The sequence below is a fragment of the Trichechus manatus genome, unplaced genomic scaffold, assembly GCF_000243295.1.
Source record: "Trichechus manatus latirostris isolate Lorelei unplaced genomic scaffold, TriManLat1.0 scaffold00045, whole genome shotgun sequence".
Classification (NCBI taxonomy): domain Eukaryota; kingdom Metazoa; phylum Chordata; class Mammalia; order Sirenia; family Trichechidae; genus Trichechus; species Trichechus manatus.
Window position 1 is genome coordinate 2,474,985 of NW_004443981.1, and position 23,878 is coordinate 2,498,862.

The 23,878-nt window shown below is 42.3% G+C and overlaps 2 protein-coding genes across 3 annotated transcripts in view; one reads left to right on the top strand and one right to left on the bottom strand.

Annotated features, from left to right (window-relative positions):
- Nucleotides 1-7,061, bottom strand: part of EFCAB11 (EF-hand calcium binding domain 11) — a 161,857-nt gene extending 154,796 nt beyond the window's left edge. For both annotated transcript variants that reach the window (XM_004376661.2, XM_023731695.1), the window contains exons 1-3: nucleotides 6,934-7,061; nucleotides 6,285-6,380; nucleotides 1,310-1,355 (exon numbers count right to left, since the gene is read on the bottom strand). In XM_004376661.2, the coding sequence (XP_004376718.1) occupies nucleotides 1,310-1,355; nucleotides 6,285-6,380; nucleotides 6,934-7,008 (217 nt within the window). In that variant the 5' untranslated portion in view covers nucleotides 7,009-7,061. The remainder of the gene's footprint in view (nucleotides 1-1,309; nucleotides 1,356-6,284; nucleotides 6,381-6,933) is intronic.
- Nucleotides 7,062-17,251: 10,190 nt separating this feature from the next.
- The window catches only part of TDP1 (tyrosyl-DNA phosphodiesterase 1), a 74,689-nt gene continuing 68,062 nt past the window's right edge, over nucleotides 17,252-23,878 (top strand). Inside the window, exons 1-3 of the mRNA XM_023731654.1 lie at nucleotides 17,252-17,940; nucleotides 21,074-21,117; nucleotides 22,327-22,382. Coding sequence (XP_023587422.1) covers nucleotides 17,340-17,940; nucleotides 21,074-21,117; nucleotides 22,327-22,382 — 701 coding nt within the window. The 5' untranslated portion in view covers nucleotides 17,252-17,339. The remainder of the gene's footprint in view (nucleotides 17,941-21,073; nucleotides 21,118-22,326; nucleotides 22,383-23,878) is intronic.

Genomic DNA, 23,878 nt, shown 5'->3' on the forward strand with positions numbered 1-23,878 from the left:
GGTAACCAACAAAGATTGTTACATTTTGTGTGTGAACTTTTTCATGGGTTTTTACAATAGAGGTCTCATACAATATTTGTCCTTTTGTGATTGACTTCTTTCACTCAGCATAATGTCCTCCAGTTTCATCCATGTTATGACATGCTTCACAGATTCATTGTTGTTCTTTGTTTGCAACTTTTTGTAAGCTTTAAATTATTTCCAAGCAAAAAGTAACTTTAAAAAGCCAATATACCACACTCTGGATCCTATCCTGTCACACGATAGGTGCTCATCTCTCTCTCTCTCTTCACCAGATCATTCCACTAAACTTGAAACAACTCTGGTATCTCCCATCTATTTAAAAAAAAAAGAAAGAAAACAAAATCCCTCTTGATCCACAGCCACTCTGGCCCTACTGAAAGACTTATCTACTCACATTGCCACACTTTCCATTTATCTCACTTTCCAGTTATCTTCAACTCACTCCAACCTGGCCTCTGTCGTCACCACACACTGAAACTGTTCTTCCTAAAGTCACCAACAACTCCTGGTTGTCAACTCCAGTGGACCCCCATCAGTTCTTATGCCACTTGACCTTTCAGCAGCATTTGACAGTGTTGGCTACACCCTCTTCCTTGAAACATCCACTTCTCTTGGCTTCTGATCAAACACTCTTGATTTTCCTCCTGTCCCTCTACCATTCCTAAGTCTCTTTGCTATTTCCTCATCCTCTATCCAACTTCTCATGGTTATAGTTCTTAAAGTTCTCATTCTACTCTATCTCTCTAAGTAGTCTCAACCATTCCCATGGCTTTGAAATCATCTACATGTATGACTCCCACATTTATGTTTTCAACTCAGTTTTCCTCTGAATTCCATATTTGTACAGACCAACTGACATGATATCATTGATAGAAATTTCTCAAAACTGAACATATTCAAAAGTGAACTCTTGGTCTCCCCCAGCCCCAAATCTTCTCCTCCAGTCTACCCATCTCAGTAAGTACCACTTCCACTCATTCAGCTGCTCAAGTCAGCAAACCCAGAATCATCCTCTGCATGTAGAAATTATGAGTGACATTTTATTTCCTTATGCTTTTCGGCAGTTTAAAATTTTTCTGCAATAGACATATACTATACCTGTAAATAAATAAATTAATCAAATTAAAAGAACTCAAATCTTCTTCTTTTCTTCATTGAATAAGGGGAAACAAAACAAAGCTGTGCTTAAATATAACGCTTTATAGTCTCTACATTTATTCGTAATTTTTAGTTGTATGAATGTCTAGATCAGGATACTAAAAATTAATACCCATTTTCACATTACCGGAAGTGTTTTGGTTTATTGAAGACATCACAGAATCCGCTTCTATCTAGAAAAGAGGAAAGAGTAATAAAACATGTAATTTCATGAAATTTTTTCACAGTGAAAATTCTTAAATCCTGGGGTAGAGGTAAGCACTGTATTTTATGAGAAACCAACTTCGTTGAAACCAGTAGACAAGTAATGTCACGCAATAGCTATAATATAGTCATTTAACTTTTTTATCAACATCTGTAAGTTAGCAGATTCTAATTTGCTACAAATTTTAATGGTTTCAACACTGTATTCCGCTGACCAAAATAGTTTGAGCGTATAAAATCAACTTGGCTGTCACAAATGTAGCATAATCTAAAAAAATCTTTTAGTTTTAGACAAATACAAGCAATTTTACAACAGACTTTATAACTTTAATTTTTTTCCCCCAATTATAAAATTAATAAAACATATGTGCTGCCTTCCTCATTCTCTCCTTTTCTAGAATTAGGGTGAAGTTTTAAGTCAGGTTGAAATTCTGTGTGTAATTGGCATTTTGCTCCTCTCTCTTTTTGTCTGTCTCTTCTCCTTTTTTAAAAAAGCTGCTAACTACCATTAGAGGCATTGTGGTCTGTATGCTTAGAACGAAAATACAGCTTTACTTTTGCTCATGGAAATAGGTAGCCAAAATGTGGTCTAGACTCCCTTTAATATTTTAAAATAAAAATATTCCAAGTTAAAAAAAAAAAAAGTGACAAGTGATTATCATAGAAAACATGAAAAAAGAAAAAAAAAAAAAAAAGCCATTCAATGGATACCGTTATTAATATTTTGAACTATCTTAGCTTTTTTTTCCTATGTATTTTAAAACATATTCAAGAACACACTTCGTGTAAAATTTGGGGACCTACTCTCAGTAAGTATTAAAACATAAGTATTTTTCATATTATCACAAAAACTTTGTAAACATTATGGAATTACAACCTTGGCAGCATCAGACATAATTTCTCCACCTTCCGTCTTGAACTCTCCATAGTCTCGGATTTTAGGTCCTGCACTTTCCTGATTCTTCTTGTCCTTCCCAAATGGTTCCTACTCCATCTTCTTCATGGAATCCTTTGCTTACCCTTAAATTTTGGTACTCCCCAATGTTCTGTCCTCAAACTGCTGCTCTTCACATGCTGCATACTTTTCTTGGGCAACGTCATCCAACCTCACATTTTAAGCTACCACCTATGAACTGAGAAGTCTCAATTCCATTTTCAGTCCTCATGTCTCCACCCAATAACAGATTCCCATATCTAACAGAAAGGTGTCTGGGTGGCACAAGTGGTTTGCAATTGGCTGCTACCCAAAGGCAGTTCAAACTGACCCAGCGGCTCCATGGAAGAAAGGCCTGGTGAACTGGTTCTGTGTAAAAAAAAAAAAAAAAAGAAAGAAAAAAAATCCTATGGAGCAGTTCTACTCTGTAACACATGGGGTCACCATGATTCAGGATCAACTCTACGGCAATGAGCTTCTTTCTGTTTTTGTATCTAATGGAGGCAATAAAATATAAGAGGAGAATTTCATCACTATTAACCTCAAAACCCAGCACAATATTGAATGCATCTGAGATGCTCATGTTGTCGTTGTTAGGTGCTGTTGAGTTGGTTCCGACTCACAGAGGCCCATGTATAACGGAACAAAATGTTGCCAGGTCTGCACCATCCTTACAATAATAAGCATGTTTCAGTCCACTGTTGCAGCCATTCTGTCAATCTGTCTGGATGAGCGTCGTCTTCCTCTTTTTCACTAACCCTCTACTTTACCAAGCATGATGTCCTTTCCCAGGGACTGGTCCCTCCTTATAACATGCCCAAAGTACATGAGATGAAGTCTTACCATTCTTGCTTCTAAGGAGCATTCTGGCTGTATTTCCTCCAAGACAAACTTTATCGTTCTGGTAGTCCATCACGTATTTAATATTCTTCGCCAACACCAAAATTCAAATGCGCCAATTCTTTTTTCAGTCTTCCTTTTTCATTGTTCAGCTTTTGCATGCATATGAGGTGAATGAAAATACCATGGCTTGGGTCAGGCTCAGGTGCACCTTAGTCCTCAAAGTGACTTCTTTGTTCGTAAGCACATCAAACTCATTGTACCCCAATCTGAATTCACTGACTTTCCCCCAACCTACTCTCTGCGAATTTTCTCTTACTTGGTGGCATCAATATCCCTTTGATCCTGGTGGTCATGCATCTGTCGTCTCCACCACATCCAATCAATCTCCAGGTGTAACTTCTCCTACCACCCACAAAGACTTTCCAGAACATTTCATGTCAAAGTAGTCTAGCCCCCCTCGTCTAAACGACACCAAGAGTCCCACTATAGTTACCACTAGGATAGACCCCCCTCTTTGTTCCCTTCACATTCTGTGCTTACATGTCTTCTCCATCTTCGTATTTATCACAGAGTTTTAAAAGTCTCTCTACACTAAACTGAGAACTGCTTCAAAGTAGAGACTGTTTTATCCATCTTTATACTTCTAGCAACTAGTAAGTGTTCCTTTTATTAAATAGGAATACTTATTTAATTTCATTGTGTAAATGACTGTATAAGCATATAAGTGATTTACTATAGAAGTACTTCACTGCTTCATGATCTGCATTCTGTAAATATTTCATTTGCTTGAAAGTAATATTCAAAAATAAAAGCCAAAGCCTCAACCCAGTATAAAAGTAAAAATCAGTCACATTTCACACTGTATATAGTTAAGAATCACTTATTTAATATAAGTTCACCACACAAATGATTTGAGTGTTCAGTGATCTGCAGTCAGTAATTATTTCATTTGTTTAAAAAATAAGTTCTAAAGTCTCCAACCAGTATAGAAGTGTTGTTGTTGTGTGCTGTCGAGTAGATTCTGACTCCTAGCAATCCTACTGGACAGAATAGAAATGCCCCACGTGTTTCCTCGGCTGTAATCTTTAAGAGCAGATTGCCAGGTATTCTCTCCCACGGAGCAGCTAGTGGGTTCAAACTGGCGAACTTTAGTTAGCAGCCAAGTGCTTAATGATTGCACCACCAGGGCTCCTTAGTATAAAAGTAAATATCTGTTTATCTCAAAGATCCCTGGGTGGCACATGTGGTTTGTAACTAGCGGCTAACCTAAAGGTTGGCAGTTTGAACCCATCCAAGGCTTCAGAGAAGACCCGGTGATCTGCTTCTGTAAAAACTTCAGCCAAGAAAACCCTATGGAGCAGTTCTGCTCTGTAACACATGGGGTCACTATGAGTCAGAATGGACTTGACGGCAATGGATTTGGTTTGGTTTTCTGATATATGTTACCATACCACTAAACCTGTCATTAAATTCCTCCTTAATATTCTATAAATTAAAACCAAGTAAATGGACTCAAGGGTGATAAAGGCAGAATCAGACAAGATATCTTTCTAACTGAACCCAGGTTAAATTAATGCTTCAAACACAGTGTCTTTTCAGATGACCTGCTTTGGTCTTCCCACTGAAATGATTGCAGGTTAACAGGAGAGCTGTAATTTCTGGGAGCCAGCCCTTGCTACGTCTCTGAGCTTCATAATTGGCCTCTCAGTAACTAAGCATCCCCTAATAGTGGAAGCTCTCTGAACCCACCTGCATTGTTCATGTGACCTATTTGTGTCAACAGAACAAATTTACTATGCCTTTAAAGAGGCTGAAGGATAGAGAAGTGGGGCATCATGTGGTCCTTGTCTTTGCTGGGCTTGCAATCTGCAGAAGGGTAGGGCCCACTCATGAGGAGCAGCTGGGCCAGAACTGACTGCCAAGCTGTATGGGCTAATGAGCGGAACGAGCGTGGGCATTTCAGGCACAGCCTTGATTGCAGCCTTTGCTTGATGGTTGCAGTTGAATTTCTTGAAGCTGGACTATATCTTGACCCTAATTAATTTCAGATCAGCAGCTTAACAAGGAGGGAACCACCTCTAGAAAGGATGTAACAGGCAAAAGGAGCAACACAAAGACAGGACACTTGTCCTACTAAAGTAAGTGCGTCATTGAGGTTTAGCTCAACTATCATTATCAGTAAATTAGTGCAACCTATTCTGGAGACCAATATCCAAGAACATTTCAAATGTACATATCCTATGACCTAGCAACTGTACTTCTTGGAATTTATCCCACAAATATACATCCACAAGGACATAAGTATATATACACGTATGTATTTAGATATATAAGGATGTTCAATGCAGCAATGTTAGTGAGAGTTGGGAAAAAAATGTAAACAACCTTAATAACCAAAAACAGGAAACTGGCTAAATAGAATACTATACAACAATTTTTTTTAAAAACGTGGTAGTAGTGTGTGTCTGTGGAAAGCATTCAAAACCTAGTCTAAGTGAAAAAAGCAGGCACAAAATAAAGTAGGCATAGTATGAACCCACTTATGTTTTCAACAGAAGACTATGCAGATATATGCTTGTCATGCATGGGAAATTCTGGAATGGTACAAAACAAACTGTTAATAATGGTAACTCCTGAGAAGTGGTACCCTCCCATATAAACAGAAGGGATTTTACAGTCAACTATAATTTATACCTTTCTGCACTGTTGAAAGTTTTTGACTATGTTAATGTATTACTTTCATAATTCAAGCTAAACAAAAAAGTAAGAGAAAAAGACTCTGCATGTCATCTCCTGTGTGGATTCCTCCTGTTATCAACACATCCACCTCCACCCTCAGGCTTACCTTGACACCTCTCTACAGTGTCTCATATTTGTTATAATTATTAGCAGCCTAGTCGTGAAATAGGCTTCCTGGGATGTCATGAGATAGACTTTTAATTCAGCCTAAGTGGGGTTCTGAAGAAGAAAGTAAAATTCAGCACTAGACACATCTCTGAGACTGCTTACAAGGCAGTGATTTGCTTTATAAATATCCTAAGGCAGTCCTCTGCACTTTAGTGAGGATTCATTCACTCTTACATTGTCTACCCCATCCCCAAACACATAAAATAAGGTCTACCTTGGAGGGCTTGTACCCAAACAGCGTTACAACAGCAACTTTAAAGTCCTCTCTGCTTAGATAGCCTTTGTTATCTTCATCACATGCTTTAAATACCTAAAAATAAATAAATATCTTTAATGAGACAGAAGTGGTTTGTTCTCTTCTATTACTAGTTTATCTTAAATTTGGATATCGAAAATCTGTAACTCAGACCAGCAGTAGGGCTCGGAAATGGAGTTTCATTATCCTAATTCTCAAGAAATCTTAATGATGGGCTAAAATTTATCAAAAAAGTACAAACGGTGTAACGCTAGACTGATGCAAATGAATTCTTTTAAACCATTCATTCTACCCAAAAGTCAGTCCTGGAATTGGAAAAGTGAGGCAAAGGGCATGGCTTTAGAAGGCGGGCGGAGGAATACAGAACAAAGATTATTGTTAATAGACCAGTTGGCGGGGAAAGAAGAGAAGGAACCTGGAGGTTACCAGAGAACTAGACCGGGAGCCAAGAGCCTTGCGCCTCTAGCCCAGTCACTGACCCAAGCCTTGGGAAAGACAATCCAGTTCCTGTGTGAACAACAGGGATGAGTGACCGAGGCGGTGACAGAAGTGAGAGCCCCGGGACAAGTTTAAGTACAAGGCTCAAAGTTGCCCTCCGGACACCTACTTTCACCCATTTTTTGTGCTCCGAGGGGTCGACTTCCGACGTCCGCGGCCGCGTCCCGCCCTTTGCAAAAAACATAACACCACAGCCAGAACTCTGACAACCGAACTCGCAAGCAGAGCCCGACTCTCAGCCCACTGCGGCCACGCCCACCACGGCTCAGGAAGCGGAACTTCGCCAGGCAACTCTAACGTCGCCTCCCATTGGACAGCATGCGAACCACTGGCGTTGATCTCGCAGTGCTATTGGCCAGATACTTTGTTTAAAAAACGTTTCCTTGGAAGCGCTTGTGGCGGTGAGGCTCCCAGGCTCGGTCCTTTTCCCTTAACTCATTGGGCGCGGCTGGGGATTCCGCTCATCTGGGTGCTGTTTCGACGTATCGTGGTGCATGATTTCTTTCAGATTCTCTCTTCTTCATTTATGCAATAAATAATTTGGCCATTTTCTTGGTCTCTAGCACTGTGCTAAACATTATAGGAGACAAAAAAAAGTATGAACAAAGGATAAAAGGAACTAAACAAGTTCAGGACTCACATTCAGATCAGCAGAACATTCGGGTCGCGCGGTCTAAGGTCGCTACCATGTTTTGTCCTTGTGTAGCCCAAACACATAGCACGGGGTCTGGCACAGAGGAGACGTTCAATAAACGAACCAAATGAGCTGTTAGGATGTTTACACAAAGCAGTTTCATTCAGTCCTGGTCTGAAAGACACTCCAGGAATAAAGAGCATGAACAGCATGGAGCCCAAATTCTACGGAAACATTCCTTAAGGGCAAGGAATATGAGAAGAGTTCTGGTTTGCAAATGAATTTATCTTAGACCTCTTTCTATCAAATCAGTGATTTATCTTAGACCTCTTTCTATCAAATCAGTGAATTAAACACACACACACACACACACACACACACACAGTTTCAAAGAAGAATCAGACCTTCCAGGTTTAGAATCTGATGGGAACTCATTTAACCCTTCATTTTACAGCAGGTTTTTAAGTCGCCCCTTCCGGGACACAGATCTCTCAATCCTCAGTGGCTTTAACCTCAGCTGATTCTCCCTCAGCCTTTAAAGTAAACACCCCAGCCTTGGTCCCTGGGAACCTGAGGCTTTCTTTGAGAATCCCTGTAAAAGAAATGAGTTTTGCTAATTAACGAAGCAAGGAGAGAGGGAAATCTTTCTTTTTTCTCCCCCTCTTTTTTAGGATAGTTGTGAGGAGAGAGAAGAGCTAGAGGTGACCACGTCTCTCCTTCGCCACCTCCTGGGCGAACACCTGCAGCCCCTCTGGACTCGGCGGTCTTTAGGACCCAGCTGCGGACTTCCCGGAAGAGGAAGGGGCGGGGTCGCGAGGCGCGCGCCGCGGCCTGAAACGTTTGAATCGCGCGCAGGCGCAGCGGGTGCGGGCTCTGGGTCTTTCAGGTACGTGCGTGCTGGCTTCGTAGTCTCCCGCGGGTCGGGGCTGCAGGCCGGGCTGGTGATCCAGCCTTCTGGACTGGGCGCGAGGGGTTCAGTCTGGCGAGTTCTCGTGTTCCTGGGCTGCCGGTCACAGGACTGGAGTCGAACCCGAGTGAAGCGCTTAAAATTCCGGGTTCCTTCCGCTCTCTGGGCCTTGGTTTCCTCTAGTAATAATACTTTTTAGGGGGCGTGCAGCAGGCAGTGTAGAGACCTAACCCCTGCCCGGGGTCGGGATAAGGGATCGCACTGCCCAGGTTCTTATTCTGGCTTCACCGCTTAATAGATGTGTGGTCTCGGACAGTAATACTACTGCAGATACAGAGCGATTACTACATGCCATTTGACCTTTTTGTGCTTCGGTGTATCCATGCAAAAATGGGGGCAGTCATGTAATCATTTGTAGTAAGAGTGAAAGGAGTTTATACCCAGTAAAGCTCTTCAAACGTGCTTGGCCCGAGGTAAGTGTACAGAAAAGTTAGCTACCATCATGGCTTTCTAAAGTTCCCCCGAACCAGCCCACTGCACTCCTTTCCTATCACTGCTCTCGTTGCCTCGACTTTTGTTTCCCTTCAGGCCGTTCTCCACACAAGAGTTGGAGGGAACGTAATATTTTTAAAACGTAAATCGAACCAAGATACTTACTGCCTATTAAAGTCCTTTAGTGGGGCCCCATTGTTAGTGGAAAAAAATCCAGAGTCCGAATTTAATACGGCCTGCCCCCTTCCCCGGAGACCTGGTGGCACAGTAGTTAAGAGCTTGGCTGCTAACCAAAAGGTCGGCAGTTCGAATCTACCAGCCGCTCTTTGGAAACTCGATGGGGCAGTTGTATGAGTTGGAATGGACTTGACAGCAGTGGATTTGGTTCTGGAGCCCTGGTGGCGCAGTGGTTAAGAGCGTGACTGCTAACCAAAAGGTCAGCGATTCGAATCTACCAGCTGCTTCTTGGAAACCCTATGGGGCGGTTGTACTCTATCCTATAGGGTTGCTGTGGGGCGGATTCGTCTCGATTTTTTTTTTTGAAACAGTCTACGCCCCCCCCCCCCTTTCATCCTGGACCCTACCTTGCTTGCTCACGGTCTTCTGTTTGCTCTTGCAAGCCTTTCTCACCTCTTGGCCATTGCAGGTTGGGTTCCCTCTACCTGGAGTGCTCTTCACCCCACTTTCTACCAGGCTGATTAATTTTTATCCTCCAGGTCTCACTTAAATGTTTCTTTTTCAGATGGTATTCCAAAGTAAGGGCATCCTTATTACTCTATTTCATACCCATAAAAGTGTAATGAGTAGATAGAATCATCTTGGCTTTTTTTTGGGGGGGGGGCAGTATTTTTTTACTTGTTGGTCTGGCTCCCCTTCTCCCCTAAGTGTAAGCTCTTCTAGGGCAGAAACTTTATATTGTTAACTGCTTCTTTCCAGTACTTGGTACATCCTAGCTCTTCAATAAGTATTCGTTGAAGGAATAAATGAGCTCTGGGAGGTAGATAGATACCCATTTTAAAGGTGAGAAAACCAAGACTCGGTGGTTAAGTAATCTGGCCACATGCACATTGACCAGCCAGAAATGACTGGGTATGTGACTGGGGCCCATGTTTGTCACTACTGGCTGCGCAGGGCCCACCTGAGGGTCTACAAGCTCTATGAGAAGCAACTGGAGAGTAAGAAGCATCCCAGCTGGGTCTGGTCTGGTGTAGGGGGAGGAAGAGCTAGCAGTTCTCAGAGGAGTACCCTTCCATCCATGAAAGTTTTTTAAGTTCTTAGTAAAAGGTTTAACTTCCTTAGTTGGCATTTGGTAGCAGAATTTCTTTAGATCTTCATCTTCTTGACAGTAGAGCCTTTGCAAAATTTCAATCACTGGCCTACCTCCTTCCCAGTTTTTGTTTTCTCTTAACACCTATGTGATTATTTACAAGTCCACTCATATATAAACACTAAAAAGGAAACGTCTTGCTATTGTAAATAGAAGGGAGCCATATGATACCTTCTGTTGATGGTAAGTAATCGGTACTGATGGAGCAGAAGAGCCTGAAGCATGCTTTGTTCAAAACGGGACTTCAAACCAGTTTGTTCCAGGTTGAACCCCTGCTGAGAATTAGCCTTTCTAACAAGTTCCCAGAGCCTGGTGGCGTAGTGGTTCAGAGCTCAGCTTCTAACCAAAAGGTTGGCAGTTCGAATCTACCAGCCACTCCTTGGAAACCCTGTGGGGGCAGTTCTGCTCTGTCCTGTGGGGTCGCTCTGAGTCGGAATCGACTAGATGGTAATGGGTTGGAGTTTGATAACAAGTTCCCAGGTGATGCTAGTGCTGCTGGTTGGGGACTGATTCTGAAAACTGCTAGTAGAGCAGTGGTGCTCAAATTTTCTTATACATAAGAATCACCTGGGGGAGGGCTCTGGGGACCATGGTCTCGGGCAGCATTAGCTCAATTGGTGTAACATAGTTTATAAAGAAAATGTTCTACATTCTACTTTGGTGAGTAGTGTCTGGGGTCTTAAAAGCCTGTGAGCAGCCGTCTAAGGTACTCCACTGGTCTCACCCCGTCTGGAGCAAGGGAGAATGACGAAAACCAAAGACACAAGGGAAAGATTAGTCCAAAGGACTAGCAGACCACGACTGCCACAGCCTCCACCAGACTGAGTCCAGCACAACTAGATGGTGGTCGGCCACCACCACTGACTGCTCTGATAGGGATCACAACAGAGGGTCCTGGACAGAGCTGGAGAAAAACGTAGAACAAAATTCTAACTCACAAAAAAAGACCAGACTTACTGGCCTGATGGACTGGAGAAATCCCAAGAGTATGGCCCCCGAACACCCCTTTAGCTCAGTACTGAAGTCACTCCTGAGGTTCACCCTTCAGCCAAAGATTAGACAGGCCCATAAAACAAAACGAGACTAAAGGGGCACACCAGTCCAGGGGCAAGGATGAGAAGGCAGGAGGGGCCTGGAAAACTGGTAATAGGGAACCCAAGGTCAAGAAGGGGAGAGTGTTGAAATGTGGGGTTGGTAACCAGTGTCACGAAACAATATGTGTACTGACTGTTTAATGAGAAGCTAGTTCTGTAAACCTTCATCTAAAATAAGATATTTTTTCTTTTTTTTAAAGAATCACCTGGGGATCTGGTTAAACTGTAGATTCTGATTCAGTATACCTGGGGTGGAAATGCAAATTCTCAGCAAGGGTTCGAGCTGGTTCGAAGCCCTGGTTCAAAAACAAGGTTGGAGAAGTTTCAAGGCGTTCACTACAGCTGTCTTCTGTTTGGATTAGAATGGAACAGGGAGGTTATGTTAATTAATGCCAGTCACTTCCACTTTGGGAAAAGCTGCATGGTACTGCCCTGATTGAATGTCAGGACTCCAAATCAGCCCACCTGTATTGTAATTCTGTTGCCACCACTTACTAAAAGTATGCTGTTAGAAATATGCTGTGCCAGGCAGATGACAAACAATTGAAGGAAAGCTCTTGAGTACTCTGGTAAAACCTGTGAAAGCTGGAACCCATTTAAGGCAGAAAACTGTCGGGGAAAGAAAATTCAAATACTTTCCATTAAAACAAGCAATAGAAACATGGTAAGACTGTACCCTGTCAAAGGTGGAAAACTTGCAAGTCCTGGAAAAACAAGGCAGCCCCATTGAGTTCTGGCTCTCACAGGTTTCACTGTACTTATAAAACTGTATGAATTGATTACAAAAGCACCCTTGAAATACTGGGAACCTGGGCCTGTATGAGAGAAGTACAGTTCTGATCTAGTGATCAGATCAGGTTCTCCCACATAAAAGTCAGTTCCTGATTTGATCTGGTGTTTACCCAACAGCTCCTCTTCCACAGGCTTTGTTGTTAGGTAACATTCAAGTTGCCGCTGGCTTATGGTGACCCCATGTACAAAAGAATGAAATGCTGTGCCATCATCATGATCCCCAGCATACTTGAGTCCATTGTTGCCCTCCAACCAAGGGTCCTCATCTTCCAGCACTATATTGGACAATATTCTGTTGTGATCCATAGGGTTTTCATTGGCTAATTTTCAGGAAGTAGATCACCAGGCCTATCCTCCTAGTTTGTCTTAATCTGGAAGCTCTGCTGAGACTTGTCTACCATGGGTGACCCTGCTGGTATTTGAAATACTAGTGTCATAGTTTCCAGCATCCCAGCAACTTGTAAGCCACCATAATACAACAAACTGACAAATGTGAAACAGCCCCCACAGTGCAATATTCTTCACCTGGCCTTTTCCCCTACAGTGTTGTACTGAAAAATCATTTCCTTTGCGGCGCTCTGCCCCCCCTCCCCCAGCTTTACATTTATATCCTGCTTTTGCTTGGAGGTTATATGTAAACACTATCACGCCTGTTTAGTATGATTAAGAATGTTGCTGACGTAACTCATATGAACTGTCTACTTGTAACCCTTTAAAAGTAACTTGCCTGCCCCCCTTTGGCGAGCAGTCTTGGCAGCAGCAGCTCCGACTGACTCCTTTTCCTTGTACAACAAAATAAAGGTTCCCTTCCTGTTCTCCCACCTCGATCTCTCATTTATTGGCCAATACAAGTCATGCCGAGCAAGAACCTGGGATTTCCACCCAGTAACGGATGGGTGGTGGCCAACAGGCTAAGGCCCTTGGTTGCATAAAGAGGTTGGTAACCTGCTAGAATTGATGCCTGGATAGGATTTCATAAGTGTATTCCAAGGGTTATTTGCCTTTAATTGGTAAACAATTCCTCTCAGGCATATTTTTTGATATAAACAAGTCCAAAACATTTAAAAAAAAAAAAAAAAAAACCACAATGTATAAAGCATGAAAAAGGAGTTTTGTTCTCTGGGAAATGTCTATTTAAAGCTTTATTTTCCTTTTTGCCCACTGGTTCCTACTTTGTTGGAGGGAATTCTCATGTCTCTCTTTCCCCCTACTTGTGGTTCTAGAAAATACCAATAATAAATGATAAACTGAAAACTTTAGACATTCTCTGAATAGCTCACCAAACCAAAAAAAAAAAAAAACCATTGTCGTCGAGTCGATTCCGACTCATAGCCACCCTGTAGAACAGAGTAGAACTGGCCCATAAGGTTTCCAAGGAGAGCAGCTGGCGAATTCAAACTGCCAACCTTCTGGTTAGCAGCCTAGTTCTTAACCAGTGTGCCACCAGGGTTCCAAATAGCTCACAGACTCCCTAAATATTTTACCTACCAAGCTCTCAGGGTTTTTGAATTCCATTTTATTTATATGTAATGTAGACTACTGTATTTGTAATTCATTTGGGGAAGAGATGGTGGTAGCCTCTAAAATGTCAGTAATACCTCCTTTTCTCTGGAAGCCAAACCCTTTCTCACTTAAAAACCGACATCCTATATTTGCTTTTCAGTGAGGAAGGAATGTAGAGAGAACAGCCTGAGGACTCTTAATTGAAGATTCTATTACTAAGTGCCTTGCTACAGAGCCGTTTTAGATTTCAAAGGAAGCTAGGGCTATCATTTACAGTAGTTTTCCCGTAGGTGGTTCTTTTGTGTTTTAATAAATTTTAAAGGCACAAACTCTAGCCACTAAAATAGTTATTTCACAGTGATTTGTGATAGCTTAAATACCTCCATCCAGCAACTTCGAGAGTCTAGAACACTTGGAGAACCTTAGTTTAAAACATAAAAACCAACAAGCAAGAAACATCTGAGCTGCTTAAGTAGGTGTTAAGTGGTAAGTCAGTTAAAATCTCATTCACTAGGAGAACCGAAGGAGCTCTGGTGGTATAGTGGTTAAGAGGGAAACCTGGCAATCTGCTCCCATAAGATTGTTGATATTAGGTACCAACGAGTCGGTTCCAACTCATACCAACCCCGTGTACAACAGAACAAAACACTGCCCAGTACTGCTATGTTTGAGCCCATTGTTTCGATCACTGTGCCAATCCATCTCATTGAGGGTCTTCTCTTTTGCTGACTCTCTACTTCAAGCATGATGTCCTTCTCCAGGGACTGGTCCCTCCTGATGACATGTCCAAAGTAAGGGAGACAAAGTCTTGCCAAACTCATTTCTAAAGAGCATTCTGACTGTACTTCTTCCAAGACAGATTTGTATTTCTGGCAGTTGGAGGTATATTCAGTATTCTTCCCCCACACCGTAATTCAAAGGCTCAATCCTTCAGTCTTCCTTATTCATTGTCCAGCTCTTGCATGCATATGAGGCGATTGAAAATACCATGGTTTGGGTCAGGTGCATGTTAGTCCTCAAGGTGACATCTGTGCTTTCTAACACTTTAAAGAGATCTTTTGCAGCAGATTTGCCCAATGAGATACATCGTTTGATTTCTTGATTTCTGCTCCCATGGGCGTTGATTGTGGATCCAAGTAAAGTGAAATCTTTGACAACTTCAGTATTTTCTCCATATATCATAATGTTGCTTATTGGTCTAGTTGTGAGGATTTTGTTTTATGTTGAGTTGTAGTCCATATTGAAGTCTGTAGTCTTTGATCTTCATCAATAAATGCTTCAAATCCTCTTCACTTTCAGCAAGCAAGGTTATATCATCTGCATATTCCTGGAATCCTGATGCCACATTTTTCTTCATATAGTCCAGCTTCTCAGCTTATTTGCTCAGCATACTGACTGAATAAGAATGGTGAAAGGATACAACCCTGACTCACACCTTTCCTGACTTTAAACCACACAATGAGCCCAATTAAGTGTTCTGGAATTCTCATTCTTCACAATGTTAATCCATAATTTGTTATGCTCCACACAGTCGAATGCCTTTGCATAGTCAATAAAACACAGGTAAAACTTTCTGGTATTCTTTGCTTTCAGCCAAGATCCATCTGACGTCAGCGGTGATATCCCTTGTTCCACATCCTCTTCTGAATCCAGCTTGAATTTCTGTCAGTTCTCTGTTGATGTACTGCTCCAACCGTTTTTGAATTATGTTAAAAATTTGGCAGTATTAATGATATTGTTCAATAATTTCCGTATTCTGTTGGATCACTTTTATTTAGAATGGGTACATATGTGGATCTCTTCCAGTTGGTTGACCAGGTAGCTGTCTTCCATATTTCTTGCCATAGACAAGTGAGCACCTCCAGTGTTGCATCTGTTTGTTGAAACATCTCAATTGGTATTCTATCAGTTCCTGGAGCCTTGTTTTTCACCATTCCTTTCAGTGCAGCTTGAACTTCTTCCTTCAGTACCATCAGTTCTTGATCATATGCTACCTCCTGAAATGGTTGAACATTGACCAATTCTTTTTAGTATAATGAGTATGCATTCTTTCCATCTTCTTTTGATGCTTCCTGCATCATTCAATTTTTGCCCATAGAATCCTTCAAAATTGGAACTTGAGGCTTGCATTTCTTCTTTAGTTCTTTCAGCTTGAGAAATGCTGAGTGTGTTCTTCCCTTTTGCTTTTCTAACTCCAGGTCCTTGCACATCTCATTATAATTCTCTGCTTTGTCTTCTGTTTGGCTCTTTTACTTCATCATTTCTTCCATTTGCTTTTGCTACTCTATGTTCAAGAGCAAGTTTCAGAGTCTTTTCTGACATCCATTTTTGTCTTTACTTTCTGTCTGTCTTTTTAATGACCTTTTGCTTTCTTCATGTATGATGTCCTTGATGTCATCCCACAACCCATCTGGTCTTCAGTTGTTAGTGTTCAGTATATCAAATCTGTTCTTGAGATGGTCTCTAAATTCAGGTGGGATATACTCAAAGTTGTACTTTGGCTCTCATGGACTTGTTTAATTCAGCTTCAACTTGAACTTGCATATGAGTAGTTGATCGTCTCTTCCGCAGTGGGTCCTGGCCTTGTTCTGACTGAAGATATGGAGCTGCTCCATCATCTCTTTCTACAGATGTAGTTGATTTGACTCCTGTGTTTTCCATCTGGCGAGGTCTATGCGTATAGTCACCATTTGTGTTGTAGAGAAAAGGTATTTCCAATGACTAGGTCATTGGTCTTGCAAAACTGTATCATGCAATCTGAGGTATCGTTTCTGTCACCAAGGCCGTATTTTCCAATTACTGATCCTTCTTCTTTGTTTCCAACATTTGCATTCCAATCACCAGTAATTATCAGTACATCTCGATTGCGTATTTAATCAATTTCAGACTGCAGAAGTTAGTAAAAATCTTCAATTTCCTAATCTTTGGCCTTACTGGTGGTGGTGTTAGGTGCCGTTGAGTCGGTTCCAACTCATAGCGACCCTGTGTACAACAGAACGAAACACTGCCCGGTCCTGCGCTGTCCTCACAATCGTTGCTATGCTTGAGCCTATTGTTGCAGCCACTGTGTCAGTCCGTCTCATTGAGGGTCTTCCTCTTTTTCACTAACCCTCCACTTTACCAAGCATGATGTCCTTCTCCAGGGATTGATCCCTCCTGATAACATGTCCAAAGAATGTGAGACAAAGTCTCGCCATCCTTGCTTCTAAGGCGCATTCTGGCTGTACTTCTTCCAAGACAGATTTATTTGTTCTTCTGGTAGTTCATGGTATATTCTTCACCAACACCATAATTCAAAGGCATCAGCTCTTCTTGTACACTTCCTCTCAGCCTTCTGGGAGTGTGTCCTCATCCTAAAACGCTGGACTCTAGCAGATAACTCCATAGTTAACCTTATTCTAATCCTTTCAAGTTGATATAATTTATCATATACCACCCAGTCTTTACCAAATTCAAGAAGTAAAATATATCTGTAATTTCCCAATGCTAAAATGTTCATACTTAAACTCAAATTAGTTTAAAGGAGCCCTGGTGGTGCAGCAGTTAAGCACTCAGCTGCCAACCAAAAGGTTGGCTGTTCAAACCTACACAGCCACTCCGCAGTAGAAAGATGTGGCAGTCTGTTTCCATAAAGATAACAGCCAAGAAAACCCTATGGAGCAGTTCCACTCTGTCACATGGGGGCACTATGAGTTGCAGTCGACTCGGTGACACCCATTAACAACACAAGTGAGTTTGCCAATAGCCTGTTGAATGAGAAATAACGATGTTTCTGTCTTTGATTTCCAGAAGTGTAATGTCGCAGGAACGTGATTATGGGAGGTGGACGATATCCAGTAGTGATGAAAGTGAGGATGAAAACGCAAAGCTGGACAGGCCATCTACCTCTTCACTCCCCCGTGCCAGGTGGGGTGCAGCAAACGAGCCACGGTACACCTGTTCCGAGGCTCGGCGAGCCGCCCACAGAAGGAAAATGTCACCCGTGAAATTCAGCAGCGCGGAGTCGGCTTCAGCAGTTTCACCTCCTAAAAGGCAGAAAAGTGGTTCCCAGGAAGACCTCGGCTGGTGTCTGTCTAGTAGTGACGATGAGCTGCAGCCAGAAACGCAGCAGAAGCAGGCTGGGAAAGTGGAGGTCAAAGAGGAGAAAGGCCCGTTTTCTCCCCAAGGCCACACAGCAGAAAGGACTGGAAACCATGGCTCTCCTGTCAGGCACAGCCTCAAAGAGGAGGAGGAAGATGAGTACGAGACATCAGGGGAAGGCCAGGACATCTGGGACTTGTTGGATAAGGGGAACCCTTTCCAGTTTTACCTCACTAGGGTCTCGGGAATTAAGCCGAAGTACAACTCTGGAGCCCTCCACATCAGGGGTAAGGGTGCTGGAGCTTCAAGGGGCTGTCAGACTGTACTTGGCAGTGTGCTCCCTGGTGAAATGAGGGGCGGCCTAGAATGACCTCCAAGACCCCTTTGTGATCTTATTTCTCTCACAGAAAAAATACCATTTTGACAAGCAAGTGCAGTAATTTGACAGCGAACTATTAGCCACCCCTCGTAATGCTTCATGCAATGTTATATTGTACTAAACACTTAGAATTGTTTACCGTTTAAGTTAGAGATTAGACTTGATCAGTAGCACTTTATTAACGAAGTAGTTGGCCACAGAACTTGACAGCAGTGGTTCTTTTTGGGCCCAGGACCAGCAGCATGGGCATCACCTGGGAACTTGCTAGAAATGCAGATTCTTAGGCTCCACCACAGACCCACTAACTCACAGGCTCTGGGGATGGATCCTAGGAATCTGTGTTAAAACAAGCCCTTCAGGGGATGCTGATGCCCACTCAAGCTTGAGAACCACTACTTGACAGCACGGTTTTGATTCCTGGCGAAGAAGCAAAAAGGGTGCCAGGGTGTAAGTAGCTGTTTCAGTTTTGAATAAAAAATGGTGCTTTGTTGATTCCCCTGAGAGTGTATGCAGGGGAAACTGCACGAGCTTTAGGCGGGAACCAAAGGCTCGGGGCTGGAGTCCTGGCCCCCTACTTCTTGTATTGACAGTTAACGAAGGACCTAGCATTCTCCAAATTTCGGCTTACTCATCTTTAAAATGGGGGTGCAGAAAAATAAGAGAAAATACATGAAGTAATCACAGATATTCATGTGGCGGATAGACATAATAAACGTTATTTCCCTTATTTGCCGACATTCAGGAATAGATCATGCCCGTAGTCAGCAGAGTTTGTTGTTGTTGTTAGTTGCTGTTGAGTCAGTTCCAACTTAAGGTGACCCCACGTGTGCAGAGTGAAAGAGCTCCATAGGGTTTTCAAGGCTGTGACCTTTAAGAAGCAGATCTCCAGGCCTGTCTTCTGAGGCGCTTCTGGGAGGGTTCAAAACACCAACCTTTTGGCTAGTAGTTGAGTGCTTGACCATTTGTGCCAACCAGGGACTCCAGTGTATTAATTTTATATTGAATATATAATTGTGTATTTTTTCTGTATGATGTATTAACGTTGGTATATTTAATTCCGTATTGTAGAAAGTTTGTCTACAGGTTATTATTTTTTTAATGAAAGTCTCTTGTCCAGGTGCTTTGACAAAAGCATAAGACATAGGTCTCAGTGTTGTTTTGTTTGAGAGAAATTAAGACAGGAAATAAGTATGCAAGGTTTGCTCTATGTGATAGACTGGCTGTAAGCATCGAGATACTGAGGAAAGGCAGGTAACATTTAGTAAGGGCTTACTGTGTGCCAGTTGCTGTGATAGGTGCTTTTACACTTGTTGTCTCATTTAACCCTCAGGACAGCCTTATGAGTAGGCATTACAGTCGTCCTTGGGCAGATGATGGAGCTGCAATTTGGAGAAGTAAAATAACCTGCTCAAGGTCTCAGAGCTGGTGAATTGTACTGTTGGGATTTGATCCCAGCATCTGACATCAGAATCCATGCTCTTAACTGTTGTGATATACTGCTCTCACATATGCCGTAATTATAGATTATTGAGGGTATACAGAGGAGGAGAGACTTGAAATGGTTCTTGAAAGATTGGTAAAATTTAGAAAGAGAGGAGGAGCTGGTGGAGGCAAAATGGAGGAACAGCAATGTCTTAGTTACCTAGCGCTGCTGTAACAAATACCACAAGTGCAGATTTATTTTCTCACAGGTTAGGAGGCTATAAGTCCAAATTCAGGGTGCTGGCTCTAGGGGAAGGCTTTCTGTCTCTGCCAGCTCTGGAGGGAGGTCCTTGTCTTTTTGAGCTTCTGTTCCTGGGCGATCTTGTGGCATGGCATCTCTTCCCCATCTCTGCTTGCTTGTTTAATCTCTTTTAAATCTCAAAAGAGACTGACTCAAGACATGCTCTACACTAATCCAGCCTCATTAGCATAACAAAGACAACTCATTTCCAAATGGGATCATAACCACAGGCATAGAGGTTAGGAGTCACAGTACATATTTTCAGGGGGCCCAATTCAATCCATAACAAGCATCAAGGAGTGTATCACAACTTATGTCTTGATTATATGCGGTTCTCCCATAAAGGTAGGTGCTTCTTGGTATATCTTTTTGTTCCTTTAAGATCTCTGTACCCCAGCGTCTAGCTCAATGTCTAGAAAACAGGAGGCAGTTGGTAAATATTTGTCAAATAAATGAATGAGCCCAGTTTTAATGCTCAGAGGCAGTTTAGTGGTTAAGAGCAGAGGTGCTGAAGCCAGAGGGCCTGCGTTCAGATCCCGCCTCTGCCCCTTCTTAGTTATGTGGCTATGGGCAGCCTCCTACAGAGACCCTCCTCAGCTATGAAAGGGAATAACAGACCCTAACTCAGAGTGTGGTTGTGAGGAATAAGTTAATACATGGAAAGTGCCAAGAACAGAACGGTGCCTGGCTCCTAATAGCTCCTATCCGAGTGGTAGCTGCTATAATCCACTATGATGATGGTGTACTTCTCTCACGGTATAGTTTACAAGAAGTGAGCCTTCTGACCTCTCTGAAATAAAGCTTGAATGCATGTAAGGTGGGACCTCTTTAAAGGTGACCTTGAATGCTGGGAATGTGAGTTTAGAATTGTGAGGGCCTCTCCCCCATAGTTCACAGGAAGCAAAGTTCTTAGGCTTCAGAGGAAACCCATCTGGCTAGTCCAGAGTTGGAAGGTTTCCTGGAGAGACTTGAATGGGACCTTGAAGGAAATAAAAATTCAGAGATCTGTAAAGAAGAACTTGTATCATTATGTCCTTATTAACAGTTTCTAGAATTGACCGAGTCATCTAGTACTGAAATTGTAGATTTTAATTTTACATTGTATTCTGTAAAAGAATATAAACATTAAATAGTATATGGACGTTTTTTCTGGAATGTTATGAAACATTAAAGTCTAGCTTTGTAGTAACTTTTCACTTCACTGCTTTCTAAGCCAAACTTTGATTGTCAGTGACAATTTAATAAGTTAATTGTGATTGTTATTACTACAAGATTTTTAGCTGAGTATGACTTAGATTTATACATTTTGTCTTCTCAGATATTTTGTCTCCTTTATTTGGGACCCTTATTTCTTCAGCTCAGGTGAGTTTACAGTCAACATGCTTTTTCTTTGGGTGAAAGGGGACAAATAATTAAACAACTTCCTAAGAAAACATGAAAGGTGGGGACCTGTGTCTCAGTCCTCTTCAGGGTCCCCAAGATGGCACATAGCTGGGGGCTGGCACCAAGCGCCACAGTTGCAGGATCCATGGCCATTGACACAGAATATGGGGGTCACAGCCAGTAGCACTTTCAACTCTAGCTTGGGCCTCAGAACTGGACGGTTTGGGAATTCCAGCTTGAGAGTCTTCTTTTTCGGACATTGATAATCTCGTGGGACCCGGGGAGGGGTGAGTGAGAGGTGAAGGAACGTCAAGTCAAGTTTGAGTTAGAAACATAAATATGAAATTTCTTGCACCAACCAAAAAGAAGCCTGAGTAAAATTTGTGAATACTTGTGATTTCTCCCATCTGACAGAGCTGGCCCCTTCGTGTTGATAAATCACATTAATGCTGCAGGCTCTCAAATAGAAAAAAAAGTCACATTCCTGGAGAAAGCAAAACTTTCTGTGCCCTTAATGTTTGCCTTGGCCTTGGGCATTGTGGTCTCCAGAAGGAACACGGGTGAATTCTCTTGTGCTGTCTAAGCTAGATTGAGTTACTATGTCCAGGAGAAGGATTAAGGACTACCCAGGCATGGGGAGGAGCCACTGCGGCTTAAACAAGATCAGTGCAAACTTGTGGTCAGGATGTAATTTTCATAAGCCCAGTGACTTTTCAGTCCCAGAGGCCTCTGTACAAAGCTAGCTAATCAGGCTGAAAGAAAATTGTCTTTTCTAAAAAACCAGGGATCTTTGTTTGGGTATCTGTCTTTTTATGATCACCAAGGGGGAAAAGGATAAATTTATTAAGTTCCCTGTATTTAAATTAATCAGAGGCTGTTAGAAATAATATAGTAGCACACAGTTTGCAAATACACATGCTGTCAAAGCATACCCAGATGACATCGTTAGAACCTATTTTCTCAAGCAGTCTGTTCCATGTATTCCAGTTGCTTTAACCACATACTCCCTTCAAGATATATTTTAGGTTGTTTATGCTTATAGCAGTATAACTGTCCAGGTTTATAAGTAATATATGTAGCACATAATTATTTTAGACTTTCCTTCAAAATTTAATAACCAAACGGTTCTTAATAGACTACTTGGCTGAATTATTGGTGGTGTAGTTACTTTTCTTTTCCTCCATCTAGTTTAACTACTGCTTCGACGTGGACTGGCTGGTAAAACAGTACCCACCAGAATTCAGGTGAGTCCCCTAGACCGCAACGGGTTTTTAAAATGCAGGATGTGTATACCTCAGGTAAATGCCATCAGTCTGTTTTGAGTATATCTTTTGAATCCATTGAAATCATACAAACATTAAAGTTATAATGGGAAAACAGCCATTTCTGATCTCTTGTAACTAGTCTCTCACATTCTTTCTATAGATTTTAGCATATTTCCCCTGTGTTCTGCCTAAAAGTAGGTAAGGACAAATTCTAACCCAAATAAGAGAACTTCATGTCCAATTCTAATGTGAAGAAAAAGACCATCGCTGAATGCTTTCTAGACCTATAAGCATGCTGAATTGTGGCCAGCGTGCCAAGCTTCACATTCATGACTGTTCTTTCTTCCTTTTGAAAAAGTATCTCGTACTTAAATTATTTTTCCTGTAGGTTGTTGTTAGCTGCCATTGAGTCCCCAACTCACGGCAACCCCACACATAAGGGAATGGAACGCTACCTGGTCCTGCACCATCCCCATGATAGGTTGTGGATCAGACCGTTGTGATCCATGGGAGTTTTACTGGCTGATTTTTAGAGGGGGTCTCAGGGCCTTCAATCGAGGTTGTGGAGGGGGTATGGATTTTCCATTCTGTCTTCTGGAGTTCATCAGCCTTGTGTTAGGCAATGCAGACCAAGTAAAAATGGCATTGCACACTGGTGGACACTCACCATAATAGCAAGTAGAATGGAGGAATGCACACATAAGAAAAATGACTGTCAGGGTCCTCAAACTCCTTGGTGCATTTAGGATACCAGATTATGGAAACCATCATTAACAGGAGCCCTGGTGGCACAGTGGTTAAGACTTTGGCTGCTAACCAAAAGGTCAGCAATTCAAATCCACCAGCCGCTCCTTGGAAACCCTATGGAGCAGTTCTACTTCATCCTGTAGGATCACTGTGAGTCAGAATCGACTTGATGGCAACAGGTTTGATTATGATTTTTATCGTTAATACTAGATAAATTGTGTTGAAATTTCCCAGGTGTTACTCAAAGGCTCGTATTTGACCTGGAACCTGGAGGATTAGTTTTAGCTGCATGTGTCTGCAAACCCAAAGCTACAGTGGCTTAAACAGGAGAGACTGATTTCTCCAGTCTAAGAAATCCAGGCGGTAGACATTTGAGGTCTGCATTGGGGGCTCTGTGGTTCTCAAGAACTTAGGCCACCCCTTTGTCGTTCTGTCCCACCATCCTTCTGTGTGACTTCGGTCTTTAGTGTCACCTCATGGACCAGGGTAGCAGCTAGAGCTCCATGGAGGTGTTTTAGGGAGCAGGAGGGGGAGAAGAACGAGAGGGCCCATGCCCCAGCTGTGCCCACTCTGAGCAGCCTTCCTGGAAATTCCACACAACATCTGCATATATTTCATTGAGCAGAGCTCAGCCCCGTGACAATACCTGTTCCACTGAGTCGATTCCAACTCATAGCGACCCTATAGGACAGAGCAGAACTGCCCCATAGGGTTTCCAAGGAGCGGCT